Genomic DNA, 17,836 nt, shown 5'->3' with positions numbered 1-17,836 from the left:
TATTTCATTTTTGGATTCTTGGGCCCAAAAAAAGGCAGTTTATTATAAGGGTTAAATATGTTCAAAATCTTTGGTTTTTGAGATATTTAAAGATATCCAAATTTGCATGCTACAATAGAATAGATTATTAACACCCTGTACATTACTTTTCAGAATTAATTCTTATGCTGAGTTTAAAGGTAGAGACATAAACTTTACTGAAAAATGGTATTGCTTCCTTAAATTTATACAGTGCTATCAAAAGTTGCTGATCTATTTTAAGCTTTGAATAAGAAGACTAAGGAAGGAGCATATCAAAAATCTTAGGTACACCGCGATGGGCCTCAAATATGGCCGACTTAAATTCCGGTTTACCAGTGTCGTTCTAATTTTATTTAAAAAATGTAAAACTATGATGTAGGGTAGACGTGGGGTAGACTCAATAATTTGTTGTTTTATTTTACGTTGTGAATAAATGTTGGTAGTTATTAAAATTGTTATAAAAATATATAATTCTAATAAAAATAGATAAGTTATAATAAGTATTTATTAACACAAACATCCTATACTCTACTGAAGCAGGTAAGTCAAATCTTTGTCAAATTAACGTATCTAAATTCTTTGACATCTAATCTTTGACAAGTAATAAATAAAAGCTAAAATGCAAGAAAAATATGTAATTTAGTTAATTTAAATGAATTTCATAAATGATCGATTTACTACACGTATGTATATTATATAGTCACTTACTAGCGAAAAGTTGTTCCATTATTTCACTCAATTTTTGCCGAGATCTACTGCACGCTACACAAACAACTATTTTAGAATCTTTTTCGATAAATCGCGATAGTGTCACTGTTAATTTAAGTTCTGCCACGATTTCCATCTAGATTTACTACCTTTATACAACTATCAGTAGTAGAATAAATAATAAATAACATAAAATAAGCTCCGTAAAGACTGACAAATCCACAAAATTTCAAATCAAATTCAAATGTGTCAAGTGAATCGTCAAACAGAACTGTCAAGGATCCCCACCCTAGAGTGCTTTTATGGTGCTTTTTCCGCCCACCATGCATGAATACATGGATAGCATTATGCTCCTTTCTTAGTCTTCTTATTCAAAGATTTTAAGGATATATTTTATATAAAAACTTTGTTATTTCAAATACAACACTATGTATTTTTTTAAATAAATGAAGCAGATTCAAATGCTGTTTTAAACTATATTAGGGTTTCCTATACCTATCTAGCTGAGATTTTGAATAAAAAGCAATTTTTAAATTAAATTGCAATCAAGATGGCTGGTGTCGCCATGGAAATTTTCTCATTTCAGTCGACATTAGTTTGTGGACATTATTATTTATAATTTATAACAGCTTACTTAAATTTACCTATAATAGTTTAATAAGTAAGTATTCATTATTTTATCAAGAAAAATAAAGTAGTATCTGCTGGCAGAACGAATAGATATGTTACTAGTGATTTTATTTTGTGAGGAAAATTGCTTCTTGGCCACAAGGGCTTATGCTCAAAGATATCCAAATAGGAATTTTCCTGATAAGCGTTCCTTTGAAAAAATATTTACCCTATTTCGTAGGTAGTGTGGTTTATTAAAAACCTATCAGGCAGAAACCTGTCGCTGGAATTGAAAAATATGAATTTGCCGTAATTGGCTCTTTTATAGAAAATCCATATATCTACAAGTCATCGTAAAATAAATCAAAGATCTACTTCTCAGTTTTTCTTGATAGAACAATAAATACATATTTAATAAATATTACTTATTAAACTATTGTAGGTAAATTAAATAGAAGTAAACTAGTATAAATAAAAAAAAAGCCCATAAATTAATTTCGATTTTGAAAATAGCTAGTAACTGTCACTAGGAACTTGCCATGACGACACTAGCTCTCTTGGTCGCGATTTTATTGAAAAAATACTCTTTATTCAAAATCTGAGCTAGATAGGTATAGGAAACCCTAACATAGTTTGAAAGAGCATTTGAATCTGCTTCGATTTATTTAAAAAAATACATGGTGTTGTATTTGAAATAACGAAGTTTATATGTAAAGTAAATTCTTAAAATAGATCATCAATTTTTGATAACCCTGTATACATTTAAGGAAGCAATAACATTTTTCTGTAAAGTTTATTTCTCTACCTTTAAACTCAGCACAAGAATTAATTCTGAAAAGTAATGTATAGGGTGTTAATAATCTATTCTATCGTAACATGCAAATTTGGATATCTTTAAATATCTCAAAAACCAAAGATTTTGAACATATTTAACCCTTATAATAAATGTCTTTTTTTGGGTCCAAGAATCCAAAACTGAAATAAAATACCCGGTGTGTGTGTTCCATAAGAAAAAATATAACTTTGGTATGGATCTCAGTTCTGAAACACCCTGTATATTTCAAAATAATTTTAAAATGTGCACATTGCCTCCCCAGATATACTCATAAAATATTTTGTTTCTTCATCTTTCCGTTTTCGTATAATCAACTAAGGCGAATGAGGTGCGCCACCCGGTATATTAGGGATATATTAATACATTTTTAATGTAAATTGATTTTTGCGTGTTAAAATACAATAGATATCACTGTTTAGGTTACCTATGTTTTTATTCTTTTAGAAACAATATAGGTATGTACATGTAGGTACTATTTTGTGTAGGTATATAAACTATATATATAAACTATTTGAAACATGTGACTATTTTTGACCACAATTCTTAGAATGTATATATCAACAGCTTTAGTAAAATTAAATATGTATATAATTATTATATATCTGCGTTCTTTGCATATTTAACCGAGTTTTATTTTGTTTCAGTTATGCACCTGATTGTTTCGGCCAGCGATCTTAGATCCTAGCTTTCTTGCTTTCATGGAGTAAAATGCTTTCAACCAGTGAATTCGGTCTAGTGATAATTTTGTAAAATAAACAAGCTGCTGCAATTTTTATTTCCAAAGTATTGTAACAATGATGAAGATGGATGATAGAGTTTATAACAATGATTTGTCCTACCCCAAAGAAGAGAAAAAGTGCCTCGTATATAGAATATTTGGTAAATATTTGTTTTATTATTTTTAGTACAAAATTTTGGGCTCAGCCGCTGACCATATGTAAACGTGCCCATAAGTCTATACTTGTAATCTATAATCTGAAAAAAAGCAAATAAAATAATAATAATAATTTGCATAAAATAAGATTTGCTATAGTTCATTCAAATAAACTTTTAGTTACCTGATTAAGCTTGACCAGCCCACTTTTACAGTCAAAATATTTTAGGAAACATCATTAGAAAAACATTTATTTAGAAACAACTTTTTTATTTATTTAGTTTTATTTATTTAGAATAAAACATTTAGAAACAACTACCACCTGAAATTAATTATAAATTAAAAAACAGTTATTATTTACATAAACAAAACTCACCTCTTTAACAGCACTTAACGAACATAAAGGGACATTACTACCGCTTTCCCGTTCAAAATATTCTAATAAAGTTACGATGAGTTTTTTACGGCTACTAAGCTATCTTGTACACTTCGCATTAAAAAGAACGTTCGACTGCAAGGTCTGCTAGTAAAAAAATTTAAGCTTAAAATATCACAACACAATTCATTTAAACCAAAAACTCGTAATACAAAACTAAACTGTCAAAACGAATGACAATGTCACGAAATAAATAAATAAATATGACAACTTGGCAGTTTCTACAGCAGAGCTACCACCTGAATCACCGGCGGGAAATTTAAATTTTAGTCAGCCCGGCGACGAATGTGTCCCTATGGTTGGTAACAATGAATTTAAAAATCGCGCCCTCGATTACGTCTAAAAGTTTAATTGATATCGAATATATACCGGGTGCATTTCAAAAGTGTCTCACCCCTATAACTTTTTTATTTTTCAGTTAAAAAAACAAGATTTGGTGTGTTAGTATATTGATATAATTTAGGATTGATTGACGTATTCAACTGTTTTCGGTCACTTCCTGTTTCACAGGAAATGACTACAACTTTTGATTTTTAATTTTTTTTGAATAAAGTAAAAAAATACCCAGGAGGGGATTATTCAATAGAAAATAACACTCTGAATAGAGTGACATATCATATGTCAACTTTTGACATTTTCGCATTATGGTTAATTTCAAATTATAACATGCTGTTCATAATGAAAATTTGACTCGAAATACCAAGTGTGTGGTATCAAATTATTCGTAAAAAAATGCTTTTTCCAATTATGCTAATGAGCCATCCTCGTTCCATTTGAAAAATTTGAGATATGATTAAAAATACGATTTGGGCATCTTTTAACCGGCCAGGACAAGACACTAAAAAGATTAGAAGATCAAATATATTTTTCCAAGTCTCTTTAATTAAAAATTAACGTTTTTAACATAGCCATAACACTCTAGACTAAAATTTAAAATACAATTTTTATTAAGCGAGAATGCCAAAAGTTGACATATGATATGTCATTCTATTCAGAGTGTCATTTTCTATCGAATAAAGTAAAAATATACTGAGGGTGCCATTTAAAAATTAAAAATTGTAGTTATTTCCGGTGAAACAGGAAGTGACCAAAAACAGTTCAACACGTCAATCAATCCTAATTTATGTCATATACTAACATACCAAATCTCGTTTTTTTCTCTGAAAAAATAAAAAAGTTATAGGGGTGAGCCACTTTTGAGACGCACACGGTATTTATTTATTTGTATTTTCTTCAGAATTAATAATGTCAATATAGGCATATATACTACTAAACGTCAATACTTTTTGTGCTAAATAATAATGACTGGAATTACACAAAATTTAATCAAATATAACAGCTCATTATTTGCCTGATAACACTTTATTTAAACAAAATCAATAAATATATTAGAACTTAGTAATACATTAATTTATTATAGCAATTTTATATGGATATTCTCTATTGATTTTTCTATGATATTAGCTAATAAACTAGTTAGTTCTAGTTACTGTAGTTTACTTATGAATGAATATTAATTGACGTATTAAGTATTTTTAATTAAATATACATATAAAAATTTGTTTTTTTTTCGTAAAAGGACCTTGCGAAATTCCAATCGTTAAAGTGCGTAATAAATTAGCATTTTGTATAAATTAATACAGAAGAATGCAAAAATGAAATTCTGTTTTTGTAATATACAGGGTGGTCCGAACTGTATTCCGGTAACTTCGGCAGCATATTTTGTAGATAAAAATAAGTAAAAAATTTCGTATAAATGTATGTCCTAAAATGCTTAGTTTCAGAGATACAGGATGTAGAAGTTTCATATTTATTTCGATTTTTTCCAAATAATTTCTGAAGTAACGTCAATATTTGGATGAAAATTGGTGTCTCGGAGTTTTTTGACATGAGAAGTTTGATTTTTATGTCAATATGATTCCTATTTGTAGGGAGCGTTACCTACATGTGTTTTAACTGTTTTGAAGAGTAATAACTTTTCGTCCGTACCTGTATAAAACTACTTAGTAAAAAATATACATTTCCGTGATTTTTACGTAAAAAATATCTCTTGGTAAAAATCGCTACGAGCAACCGTTCTCAAGATATTTAGAGTGGAAATATTCAATACCATATATAATATTCAATATGTCATTGACAAAAAATAAACATTATTTGACTGTAATGATAAATTTGGGAACATTTTATTTTTTTAAATTAATCATAAATTTTTCTTCAAAAGAATGATGATAAAACAGTTTCTGTTGAACTTTTGGCACAAAAACATTTCAAATTTATGATTTCAGTCTAATAACTACTTAGTCAACATGTTTAATTTATGTCAATGCTGACAGGTATAGAGAATATCGATTACAAATATCTCGAGAACCATTACTCGTAGCGATTTTTACCAAGAGACCTTGTTTACGTAAAAACGTTGTAAATGAATATTTTTTACACAGTAGTTTTATACAGGTACGGACGAAAAGTTATTACTCTTCAAACCAGTTAAAAATATGTAGGTTGCGCCCTCTACAAGTAGGAGTCATATTGACATCTAAATTTCTCATGTCAAAAAACTTCCATACGCCTATTTTCATCCAAATATTGACGTTACTTCAGAAATTATCTAGAAAAAATCGAAATAAAAATGAAACTTCTACACCCTGTATCTCCCTGAAATTCTCTCTGAAACTCTGAAACTCTCCCGAAACTAAACATTTTAGGACATCTATTTATACGAACTTTTTTACTTATTTTTATCTGCAGAATATGCTGGCGAAGATTCCTGAATACAGTTCGGACCACCCTGTATACAGTGTTACACATTAACTCCGTTCTATCTATTGGGAAACTTTTACTAAATAGTATAGAGTAAGATCCCAGAGTGATCAGACATAACTTATTTTCACAAGGATGCGTGTTTGCGGGGTTCTTCGCCCTGTGACACATTGGCAGATACCAGGTGAGAAAGGTAACTAAAAATAAGAGTTACTTAAATTGTATGGTTGATTTTTATATATTTGTTGTAGAATATTACACTGAAGTAGTATCAAAAGTATCAAACACTTTCCATGGACCAGAACTTTTATCAGACGCTTTAAAATTCCACAAAAAATGAACTTTAATACACTGAAATGAACTTTACTTGGCTTGAGAGCTAAATCCCCTCAAAAATATTTAGCCGTAAATGTTTGGTCATTACAATTTGTCTGACTGATTAAATATAACTTTATAATAGCTGTCTTAATAACATTAATATGATATGTAAAAATCAGACGTGTAAAAATAAGTAAAGTTTATTTATTTCATGTTGAGCTTTAAAGCGTCTGATAAAAGTTCTGGCCCATGAAAAGTGTCTGATACTTTTGATACTACTTCAGAGGAATATTTTACAACAACAACATTATATAAAAAGTATTAGTATTTAGGAGCTAACATCAATAGTCAGTGCGACCCGAAAAGAGAGATATTTTCAAGAATTGAGCAAGCGAGAAAAATCTTCGTAGGAATGAAATCATTTTTTACAAGACGAGACCTCAGTGCGGAACTCAGAACTCGAATGGCCAGATGCTAGGTCTTCTCTGTGTTACTCTATGGATGTGAGAGCTGGACACTGGATTCACAGACCGAAAAGAGAATAGAAGCCTTCGAAATGTATGTGTAATGCATGGATGCTGCGAATCTCATGGGTACAAAGGATCACCAACGATGAAGTACTCCAACGCATGCAGAAACAAAAAGAGATACTGAACACCATCAAGGAAAGAAAAATGCAATACCTGAGTCATGTGATGAGAGGTGGTAGATACGAAATACTGCGCCTCATAATAGAGGGCAAAATGCAAAGTAAAAGATCAGGTAGGAAGACGCCAGAACTCATGGCTAAAGGATTTAAGAAGATGGTTTGAACGCTCGTCTGCGGAAATCTTCCGGGCTGCAGTTTCCAGAGCTACAATTGCCATTTGGATCGCCAACCTTCAACAGGAGTGGACGTGATAAGAAGAAGATATATAAAAATCAGCCATATAAATTTAAGTTAAGTAACTCTTATTTTTAGTTACCTTTCTTACCTGGTATCTGCCAGAATGTCACAGGGCGAAACCCACACACACGCCGGTATTCAAAGCACATGAGAGCACTACTGAGAGCCTAAGGTTATGTCTGATCGCTCTGGCATCTTGGACTAATAGATATATTTTTAACTTTGGTAATTGAGAGTTGTGTTCTTAATTTCTCAAATTCAGAATATAAAAAAATTGTTTATGCACCATGTGCGCATATTTGAAGTGAAACTTCTTACTAACAGCTATTAAATTGAAGGATTTGAAGGACATGTTTGAAAAAGTGTAGTTTGAAATGTTGAAAAAATAATAAATTAAAAATTAATAAATAATTCGGTTCACTTTCACAGAATTAGTATTAAAATGAACGTCTGTCCTCCTGACGACTCCATTATCCACGCGCCAAGTTTGGTTCCGATCGACCCATATTAAGAAAAATTCTGATGATTTGGGCCATTTAGAGGCATCGGTTCGAAACGTCGGGAGCGTCATCCTGTAGCCCGTCCCCAATTATGCCGAAATCGACCCACATTTTCCTTCAATATCAGATCGTTAGTCCCACCCTGATGAAGATGTAAACGAAACGTCGTATCCAACTTTGCAGGATGGGACCGTGTGCACCGTCGTTCACATAGCCTTCCCACCAAATTTGGTCGCGATCGGACATCAGCTTTTGACGTTTCTTACGTCAAAACTAACTGGCACAGTGACACGTGTTGTACACGGCCAAGTTGGGCTTGGTCCGATTTTTCGATATACCGAATTTCATTTAAATCGGACGATTTTTTCGAAACTGTAGGCTGTCCTTACCTCTCGCGTGTCATGTCACGGCCTTGAATTTTTACTATAGTCTATAAAATGAATAACTTTGAATTTTGACCGTTATTTTTTACCAACATGGAAAATATAAAATCCCTCTGTCAAAAAAGTTACTGATATTCTTTAAATTGAGTGCCTGAAAGAATCAGATAAGTAACTCTTTTTACTTTCGTGAAATAGAAAAGGAAAATAATAAAACAAGTGACAGTTCTTCCTCTTCTTGCAAAAATCAACACGAAATGTCATATTTGACAAAAGTAAAATGTCATCAGCTTTTGACATTTCTAATTATTATCATCAGCTTTTGACATTTCTAATTAGACCAATGCCGTCTCTAATAGAACAGCTACGGAGCGAGATTTATGACGTCACGCTAGTTAGAAACTACGGATTAATAAATATGTTGTAGAATACATGGAAAACATAATTATTCCTCGTATTTTTGGTTTGTATTTTAAAAATGATATAATTACATAATAATTACATGATATATACATAATATACAGTTAATAAATACAATATAATATATACCTATTTATAGTAATGTTACGTTTTTCGTCGGTTCCGTGTGGATAGAAAGTCACAATTTATTTAAACACTATTTATTTAACACTAATTAACAGAAATAATAACGATAAAAGACTTATAGAACTATTTACAAACGATTTATAACTAAGAATTTATTTTGAATTTTAGCGCGTCAACTGTATATTTATAACTGCCCTCTCTAGGCCACTGCCGCCGGCTTTTATACCGACAGGTAAAAGAAATCTAGAATAGTCCAAAGATCGTTAGGCGCATAGAGAAGGTTTTCGAATGTTCTCGTATGTACGAGTCCATTCTAGTGGGTCTCGATTCTTCTCGAACGAATGAATCATTGCGGTGTCTGTGCGATGTTAAGGTCATCCGAGGGCGGGCCATATTGTGAGGTTAGGTCGAGTCCACACCGGCTCGCAACACTGCCCCTTCTTAGGCACATGCTCGTCCCGAGATTATACGGTGAATGAAGGTATTTGCAAAGCTGGCCCCTGGTACATTGCGAAGTCTGGTAGAAATAGCAGTCTACAGTTTTCTCTCCCGATCTCAGCTTTGGGTTGTAGCAGCAAACGAGGATCTCGATTCCCGTAAATCTGAACAAGACTTCAATCATGTTCCGGATTGTACGCCAACTCAAACCATCGAGTCCACACGCCAGCTTCGGAATGGCTAATCGTGCAATGTTGTTGTTTAGCAGGGCTTCTCTCAGTTCAATCAGGGTCTTCCATAGATTGAGATAAGTCGGCTTACTCGGGGACCATTCCTTGGTGACCAGGTAGAAGATGTGCCTTGCTTGACCATGTGCATTGTCGGTTAGCCTCAAGACGCTTCCAACCTCTGGATCCTGTCGGCGTAGTTCTCCGACACGCCCAAACTTCTCATTGAACGTCGCAGCGATTCCTCTGGACATCCGCAAATCTCGAGCCACACAATGAGCGAGCGAATAATCAGGAGGCACGGAAAAGAGGTCTCGTTGATCTTCTTTGGTTACACCATAGCGAGCCTTCTCACTGCTGTTGTATCGGGCCATGAAATCGTCAAAGGACATCTCCGAATCAGGGGGATCAAAGCTGCAGGTTCTCACGGTCCCAGCACGATCTTCTATTTCGCCTTGGTAGGGGCTCAAACGGTTGAAATGGACTACCCTCGGTTTTCCTTTTGGCAATTTTCTGATACGGTATACGACGTCATTAATTCTATCCATGACTTCGTATGGCCCTTCCCACGAGGATTGTAGCTTCGGAGATAACCCACGACGTCTCTGCGGGTTATATAGCCACACCAACTTCCCTGGTTGGTATCCTCCATGCTCAGCTTGAATGTCGTAGTGTTCCTTCATTCGGTCACTAGCACTTTGAATATTTAGGCGGACTCTCTGATGAATGTCGTCCATCCTTTGACGTAGTGTGTGGACATAATCTTCTCCGGCGACTTCTTCTCCCGGTCGGCAACCAAATTTCAGATCACAGGGTAGGCGCACTTCCCGTCCCATAACGATGCTGGCTGGAGTTTGCCCTGTAGATTCTTGGACGGATGAACGGTAGGCCAACAGGAACAGGTGAAGAAATTTGTCCCAGTCTCTTTGGTGGTCAGAGACTACTTTGGCCAGATAACGGTTGATAGTTCTGTTCATGCGTTCAACCATCCCATCGGATTGTGGATGTAGAGCAGTCGTCCTGGTCTTGCGGATGTTCAGGACTTCACAGACGCCTTGGAACAGATTGGACTCAAAGTTTCTTCCCTGATCTGAATGAAGCTCCATGGGAACACCAAACCTGCAGATCCATTCTTTAACAAGGGCATCAGCAATCGTGGACGCTTCTTGATTTGGCAACGCGTAGGCCTCGACCCATTTGCTGAAGTAATCCATTACTACCACAATGTATTTGTTGCCATCGTTCGTCTCCGGGAAAGGACCAGCCACGTCGATCGCTATTCGTTCGAAGGGACTACCAACATTGTACTGGCGCATAGGGGCTTTACCACGCTTTTGTGGCCCATTAATGGCTGCGCAAATGTCACATTTCTTACACCAGGCCCTCACATCTTCTTTGCAGTTCACCCAGTAGAACCGTTCACGCAGCTTGCCAAGTGTCTTGGTAACACCAAGATGTCCACCGCTGGTTCCATTGTGAACTTCCGCCAAGACTTCAGGGACCCTCTTCTTTGGAATGACGATCTGCCTTCTCTCTTCTTGTCCCTCTGGTCTCACAATCACACGGCGAAGTAATCCGTTATCTATTACCAATGAATTCCACTGGACCAGTACGACTTCACGTTCGGCGAATATCTGCAAACTTCCTCCCACGTTGGTCTCTGGTCCGCGTTTTTCCAGTTAATCACCAAGCCCAACTCTGGATCACTGATTTGGTCATTTGCAAGATCTTCGGTTTGCCAACTATCACCAACCACAGTCGTCCTTAAGACTTTCACTTCTTTCTCTTCTTTGCAACGATTTCCCATCTGTCCGCAATTCCAACAGCGAATCGGTCCCCCCTTCTTACTCATATACTGATCCAGTACTTTCCGCACAATCCTTTCCACTTTGGAATCGTCGGAACTCTCCTCAACAGCCCGTACAAATCCTAGAGACCTAGAGCATTCTTTCGCGGCCTCAAATTCCAGGGCACGTGCTAGGGCATCTCCCAAATGCGTTGGATGAGCTAAAAGAAGTGTTTGCCTTGTCTCGTTGTCACATAAACCATCAATAAAAGCCTGTACTTTTAAGCGCTCCATAACATTTTCGGGCATAGCAGGGTACGCAAGGCGACGAGGCGGGCTACGTCGGCTTCAAACTCCTGCAGAGACTCATTTGACTTTTGAATGCGATTTTTTAGCTGGGAATGATAGACATGTTCCAAATGAGCTTGGCCGTACCTCATTTCTAAATGTCGTACCAATTGCTGATAATCTCCCTGTTCCGATGGTGACAGTGTCTGCAGGATATCAGTCGCATCTCCTCGCAGTGCGACAGTCAAAGCGGTAGCCTTTTCAGCGATTGTCCATCCGTTCGCTCTCGCAGCGGCCTCAAACTGGCAAAAATAATTGGCCCAAGCGGTTTTTCCGTCAAACTGTGGAGGTTTTATAACTGATTTTGAGGCATACCTATTTTCGACTAGTTTCGGTCCCTCCGATGTTTCTTGACATTTTGGTGAATTTGACTTCGCTATTTCTTCTTTTAAAATTTCGATTTTTCTGTTAACATCGTCCTCAATCTGTGCTATTTTGTCTTGTGTATCTATTATCTTTTCTTCTAATTCCTTGGAGTTTTCTGTTATCTTGTTGTATAAACTTTGTTCTAAATTCAATATTTTATTATTGAAGCTGGCCTGTATGTCTTTAGAATTTTCTGAGATCTTATCTTCTAAATTAACTTCCAAGTCAGTTATTTTACTATTCAAATTGTTCAAGTTGTCGTCTAATTTTTGTAAGGACGAGTCAAGGTCACCTTCCAGCTCAAAGCAAAATGTGTCAGGATCCTCACCTTCCTCAATCAAAACGTCTCTCAGTCTGGCTTGTAAAATGCTTTTCTTTCCATCTGTTTCGCATTCCCTCTCTTCCAGTACGCATTTTAATTCCGACACTTTCAAGTCTTTCAACAATTTTTTCGGAGCCATTGTCTGTCTTTTTATTTTCCTAGTCTATCACACACCCCACACCTGACACCAATTGTTACGTTTTTCGTCGGTTCCGTGTGGATAGAAAGTCACAATTTATTTAAACACTATTTATTTAACACTAATTAACAGAAATAATAACGATAAAAGACTTATAGAACTATTTACAAACGATTTATAACTAAGAATTTATTTTGAATTTTAGCGCGTCAACTGTATATTTATAACTGCCCTCTCTAGGCCACTGCCGCCGGCTTTTATACCGACAGGTAAAAGAAATCTAGAATAGTCCAAAGATCGTTAGGCGCATAGAGAAGGTTTTCGAATGTTCTCGTATGTACGAGTCCATTCTAGTGGGTCTCGATTCTTCTCGAACGAATGAATCATTGCGGTGTCTGTGCGATGTTAAGGTCATCCGAGGGCGGGCCATATTGTGAGGTTAGGTCGAGTCCACACCGGCTCGCAACAGTAATATATACTTTGGCACATAAACTATGAACCATATAAATGCAGCAAATGTTTTACAATATACAAATAATAAATAGGTGGAACATAAGATAATGGGTAAAATGTAAAATATATTTTAAATTTTGAGGTTTGAAAATCGATCTAATTTAACAGAAAACATTCAATATCTACTAATAGTGATGTATTATTATTTGCATTCACAAAATTTATTTATATATTATAATGTTTACTGCAATTAAAAAACTAATTTAAACTTGTCAAAAGATGACCATATATTTTTTTAAATTATTATTCTCAACACAAAAACTATCTACATTGACTATGGAGTACGATTTAAGCCATATTGTAAAACATTTGCTGCATTTGTATGGTTCATAGTTTCTCTGCCAAAGTATTTATTACTATAAATAGGTATATATATATATATATATATATATATATATATATATATATATATATATATATATATATATATATATATATATATATATATATATATATATATATATATATATATATTGTATTTATTAACTGTATATTATGTATATATTGTTTTCCATGTATTCTACATGTTTATTAATCCGTAGTATCTAACTAGCGTGACGTCATAAATATCGCTCCGAGGCTGTTCTATTAGAGACGGCATTGCGTCAGCATGGCCGGAAGTTGCTAACCTAATAAAGTTAACACTAGAAAAGCCCGCGGGAACTGTCAAATTCAAAGTTATTCGTTTTACAGACTATACCAACGCGTGTAAAGAAGTTTCACTGTAAAAATGATTGCTACACATATTTTCATTATTTTCGATTTTTTGTCGAGAATCATTCTCTTGATATTTTTGTTTTATTACAGGATATTTTTGTTTTATTATAGGATATTTTTAGGATTTTTTTATCATGACAGTGTAAAAAGTATAAAATGTCATTTTAAAGTGACTCTCCTAATTTATATCATCGTTGTCAAGTACTACTTAGGAATTCTTATATTTTCCAAATCATTTTGTGTTAATAAATCAAGTTTAATCCGAATTTAAATTATGACAGGTATAAGTGGATGATTTTTCTTATAATTAATAATATATTATAATTATTTAAAATAATAATTTTATTTCGAATTTGTAATATAAAAAAAATTGTGTGTGCACTATGTGTGCATATTTGAAGTGAAACTTTTTACTAACATCTATTAATTTGGAGGATTTGAAGGACATGTTTCAAAAAGGGACATATAATTCTGTTTTAATATAAATATTGTTTTCAAATTTATTTCTGTAATCTGTACATTTTCTGTTCCCTCAATAGCCTGCAAATTTTGTGTAATACCACCCAAAATACACACTTTTGTGCAAATGCCTAATAATGTTAACGCTCAAATTTATTTAAGGGCTCGAACACACTGACGGCCAGGTCGCACCGGCCAGGCCGCTGCTACCGCTAAAACCATTAAATCAAATGATACCGCGCACACTAACGTCCTGGCCGTCCGTTGGTCGTTGCGACTGCACTAAAATATTATTATTTTCTGCCGCTTGTTGCCGGTTTTCTTTCAAATTAATAATTTTTCAGATGAAATCCCTCAAATTCAAAGCACAATATTTTAATTTCTATAAGATATAGTGCTTTAGTGTAGTTTTTGTACACGTGCAGAAAATCAAAAGAAATAATATACAGACTGGATCAAAGGGAAACTTAAATCTAGTCCCTTTTTTATCAAGGGTCGATTCTAGTAAAAATTCAAAACATTTTCATATGACATACCTACTCTATTTATGGTTGGTATGATACCTGTCATTATACCTTGGAGTTTCGATGTTAAAAAACAAAAAAAATAATATTTAAAGTTTTTCTTCAACCACATTTAATTTTACGTTTTTCAAACAGGCTTCATTAGACTATATTTCTCAGGGTTGGAAAAAATCATGATTTTTTTAAACAAATAAAAAAAACCGTTTTTTTTATTTAAATCAGATTTTTTTGATTTAAATCAGATTTTTTTTATTCAAATCAGATTTTTTTGATTTTAGTAGAAAACATTATTTAAATCGGATTTCCAAATAATTAGGACTTAATTCCAATTAAAGTCCTATTCTAAATGGCTAAATCTTCATAACTATGCCACACACTGATACCATTACACTGATAACATTAACAATTATACGGCGCGTGTCATTTTCCCACATCGGTCACCAAACCAATATATTCCGCAAAAAAAGTCGCTCGCTTTAGATCAACAAGATTTTTTTTAATGTCATAAGAGTATTAATTGTTGTCATTTCAACGCCTAGGCATTAAAGTAAATCACTTTTACGACTAAGCAAAAAAGTACAAAAATATATTATTAAACCGATATTAAGCGTCAATTTCAACGAGTGTACAAATTGTTACTCGATTACTTACAAGGTATTACTTTTTATATTATTTGCAACGTTTGAAATTGATTAAAAAATTATTTGTAATGTTTGAAAAAATATATTATATTTTACTCGCAGTAAAAATGTACTTTTGTGCCTCCCTGTTTACGCTAGTCCGTCAAACGTACAACCTCGTCAAAAAAGTATAATTTTTACTCCTTACCCAATACACTATTGTTCGGAAATAGTCTTAAGTCGAAAATGAAATTAGTATTATCTATTGTCAAAGTGTAAAATACTTACACTCTGCAGAGTACTGCAGGTCGAAATGTCGGTAGAAATTTGGAAAGAACTAGAAAATAAATTGATGAAGGCAGAACTTATCTTGATCAATATACAGCTGTTTCAAAAAGATATACCTACAACAGCATATTTTCTGACAACGATTTGAAGATATAGTCTAACATCAAAAGAACTTTTTTTGCACTAGATGTTGCGAATGAAAAGTATTCAAACAGCGTTTTTTTGTCACTTGTACATAAATTCCAAAATAAATCCAAGCACTTTAGAAGTCTAATGGATTCACACGAAATTACTTCAAAAATCGGTCCAACATTTTATTTGATGAATAGATATGTAGTACGTATATGTGTTATACAAATTATTTTTTATATAGTTTTATAACATTTACAATTATTTTTTGATTTATTAAAAGTATTTAAACTTTACAATAACAAGTGTAACATTTTATTTAATGAATATATATAGGGTATATCTGTTATAGAAATATTTTTTATAGTTTACTAGGACACATTTTTTATAATTTTTTCAGTTATTTTTCGATTTATAGTAAAGTTTTTAAAAAGTTGATTTTTTTATTTAAATCACATGATTAAAATTAAAAAAATCACTTGATTTAAATCATGATTTAAATCATTTGATTTAAATCATGATAACCCTGATATTTCTACTAGGTACATTATTTAAAAAAAAATTAAGAGTAAAAGTAACTTAAACATTTATAAAAATAGAAGTAATTACTGTTGTAGATTCTCAGTAACAATAAAAAAGAGGAATTTATATTGTAAACATTGAAATAACTGGAAGCTAAACTTTCTACCTGCTTATATTTAGAGCCAGTGTCTGACGACATTTCTTTACGATGGCCCCAATATGTTTACTTCTAAAGTCGATAAGAGCCATCAGTAGAAGTCCATATCAGTAGAAAAAAGAAACAGAATATCTCCCTTTTTGTCGGTCGCGCGTACAGAATGCTATTTGTTCGGCCTATTTGTTCTGCTAGTTCGTGCGCGCTCGGTTCGTTCGGGCTAAAATGCTCAAGTCTGGACGCACCTTTAGGAACAATAGTGTTTTTGTCCTTTATTGATATAATGCTGAAAATCTCTCGAGTTACATGTCTCACTCTACACATATTAAATTACATAGACGTAGGATGTATAATATTCTGTTATGAAACGACTGATGGAATAGCAGGCATCGCGGATATGAAAAACATGGAAATAACGGGGTTGGAGATTTTACTTGCTCCATTTACCACACCAGTATTTATTAACGAAAAATCCAAGAATATTTTAAATGCATTATTTAATATTAGAACATTTAATAAGCTCATGAATAACAACTTTGCTTTTTAGTTAACTCGGATATTTTAACATTTCTGTTTAAAAAACTTTCTCTTTAACAAATATTTTCTAATTGGTAAAACATAAAAAATCGTTAGATATGACAACTCTGAAACTGGTCGTTCGTCTGGCCGCAGTTATAAACGCAATGCATCCGGCCAGCCGACGGCCAGGTCGTTGCGACCTGGTCGTCAGTGAGTTAGAGCCCTAAGAAGAGAAAACATTTTTGAACCTAACTTTGTCGGCCGGATAGCTCTGGCAGCTGTGGCAATTAAACCCAATATACTACTACTAACCTAACTTCGTATTTATAGTGGTTTACAATAATTTTGTTAAATTATACAAATATTCTCGTTGATTATTGGTTTGAAATAAATATGACGATGTCCTCCAATCAAAATGAGGAGGTACTTTTTTGAGTACACACACACACACACAATTTGACTAAACTATAATTCGATTAAAAGATTCTTGCTGTCACAGTCAACGGATGGGTTATTGAGTGATTGGTAACGTAGAAAAATCAAACAGTGTTGGATAATGTGCATTTTTATCGAAATTATAAAAAATAGTGATGTTTTAAAAATATGACATTGCAGTTTTAGTCTAAGTACAATAATTATTCTCTCATCAATCGTATTTCTATGATGTAAGAGTTATGTGTGTGACAAATAGTGCACGTTTTTTTGGCATAAGTGTTTCATTATATTTTAATGAAATCAAGCTATGGTGATTTATTTTTAGTTAGATAAGAAGTCTAAAATAATCTAATACAAAGATGTGATAAATGATTAGTAATACGATTTAAATGTCTGCAATAATTACTGGTTTATTTTTATTATTTAATATTATTTATAGATTTATACAAGAGGCAAT

At 33.4% G+C, this 17,836-nt stretch overlaps 1 protein-coding gene across 3 annotated transcripts in view; it reads left to right on the top strand.

Annotated features, from left to right (window-relative positions):
• Positions 1-17,836, top strand: part of LOC115875993 (sialin) — a 92,801-nt gene that overhangs the window by 43,825 nt on the left and 31,140 nt on the right. For all 3 annotated transcript variants that reach the window (XM_030891637.1, XM_030891638.1, XM_030891636.1), the window contains exon 2: positions 2,818-3,052. In XM_030891637.1, the coding sequence (XP_030747497.1) occupies positions 2,968-3,052 (85 nt within the window). In that variant the 5' untranslated portion in view covers positions 2,818-2,967. The remainder of the gene's footprint in view (positions 1-2,817; positions 3,053-17,836) is intronic.

This window comes from Sitophilus oryzae, unplaced genomic scaffold (genome assembly GCF_002938485.1).
Source record: "Sitophilus oryzae breed Bouriz unplaced genomic scaffold, Soryzae_2.0 scaffold_1396_pilon_pilon, whole genome shotgun sequence".
Lineage (NCBI taxonomy): Eukaryota > Metazoa > Arthropoda > Insecta > Coleoptera > Curculionidae > Sitophilus > Sitophilus oryzae.
Note: the sequence above shows the minus strand (reverse complement) of the source record. Positions and strands in the feature narration are given on the sequence as shown.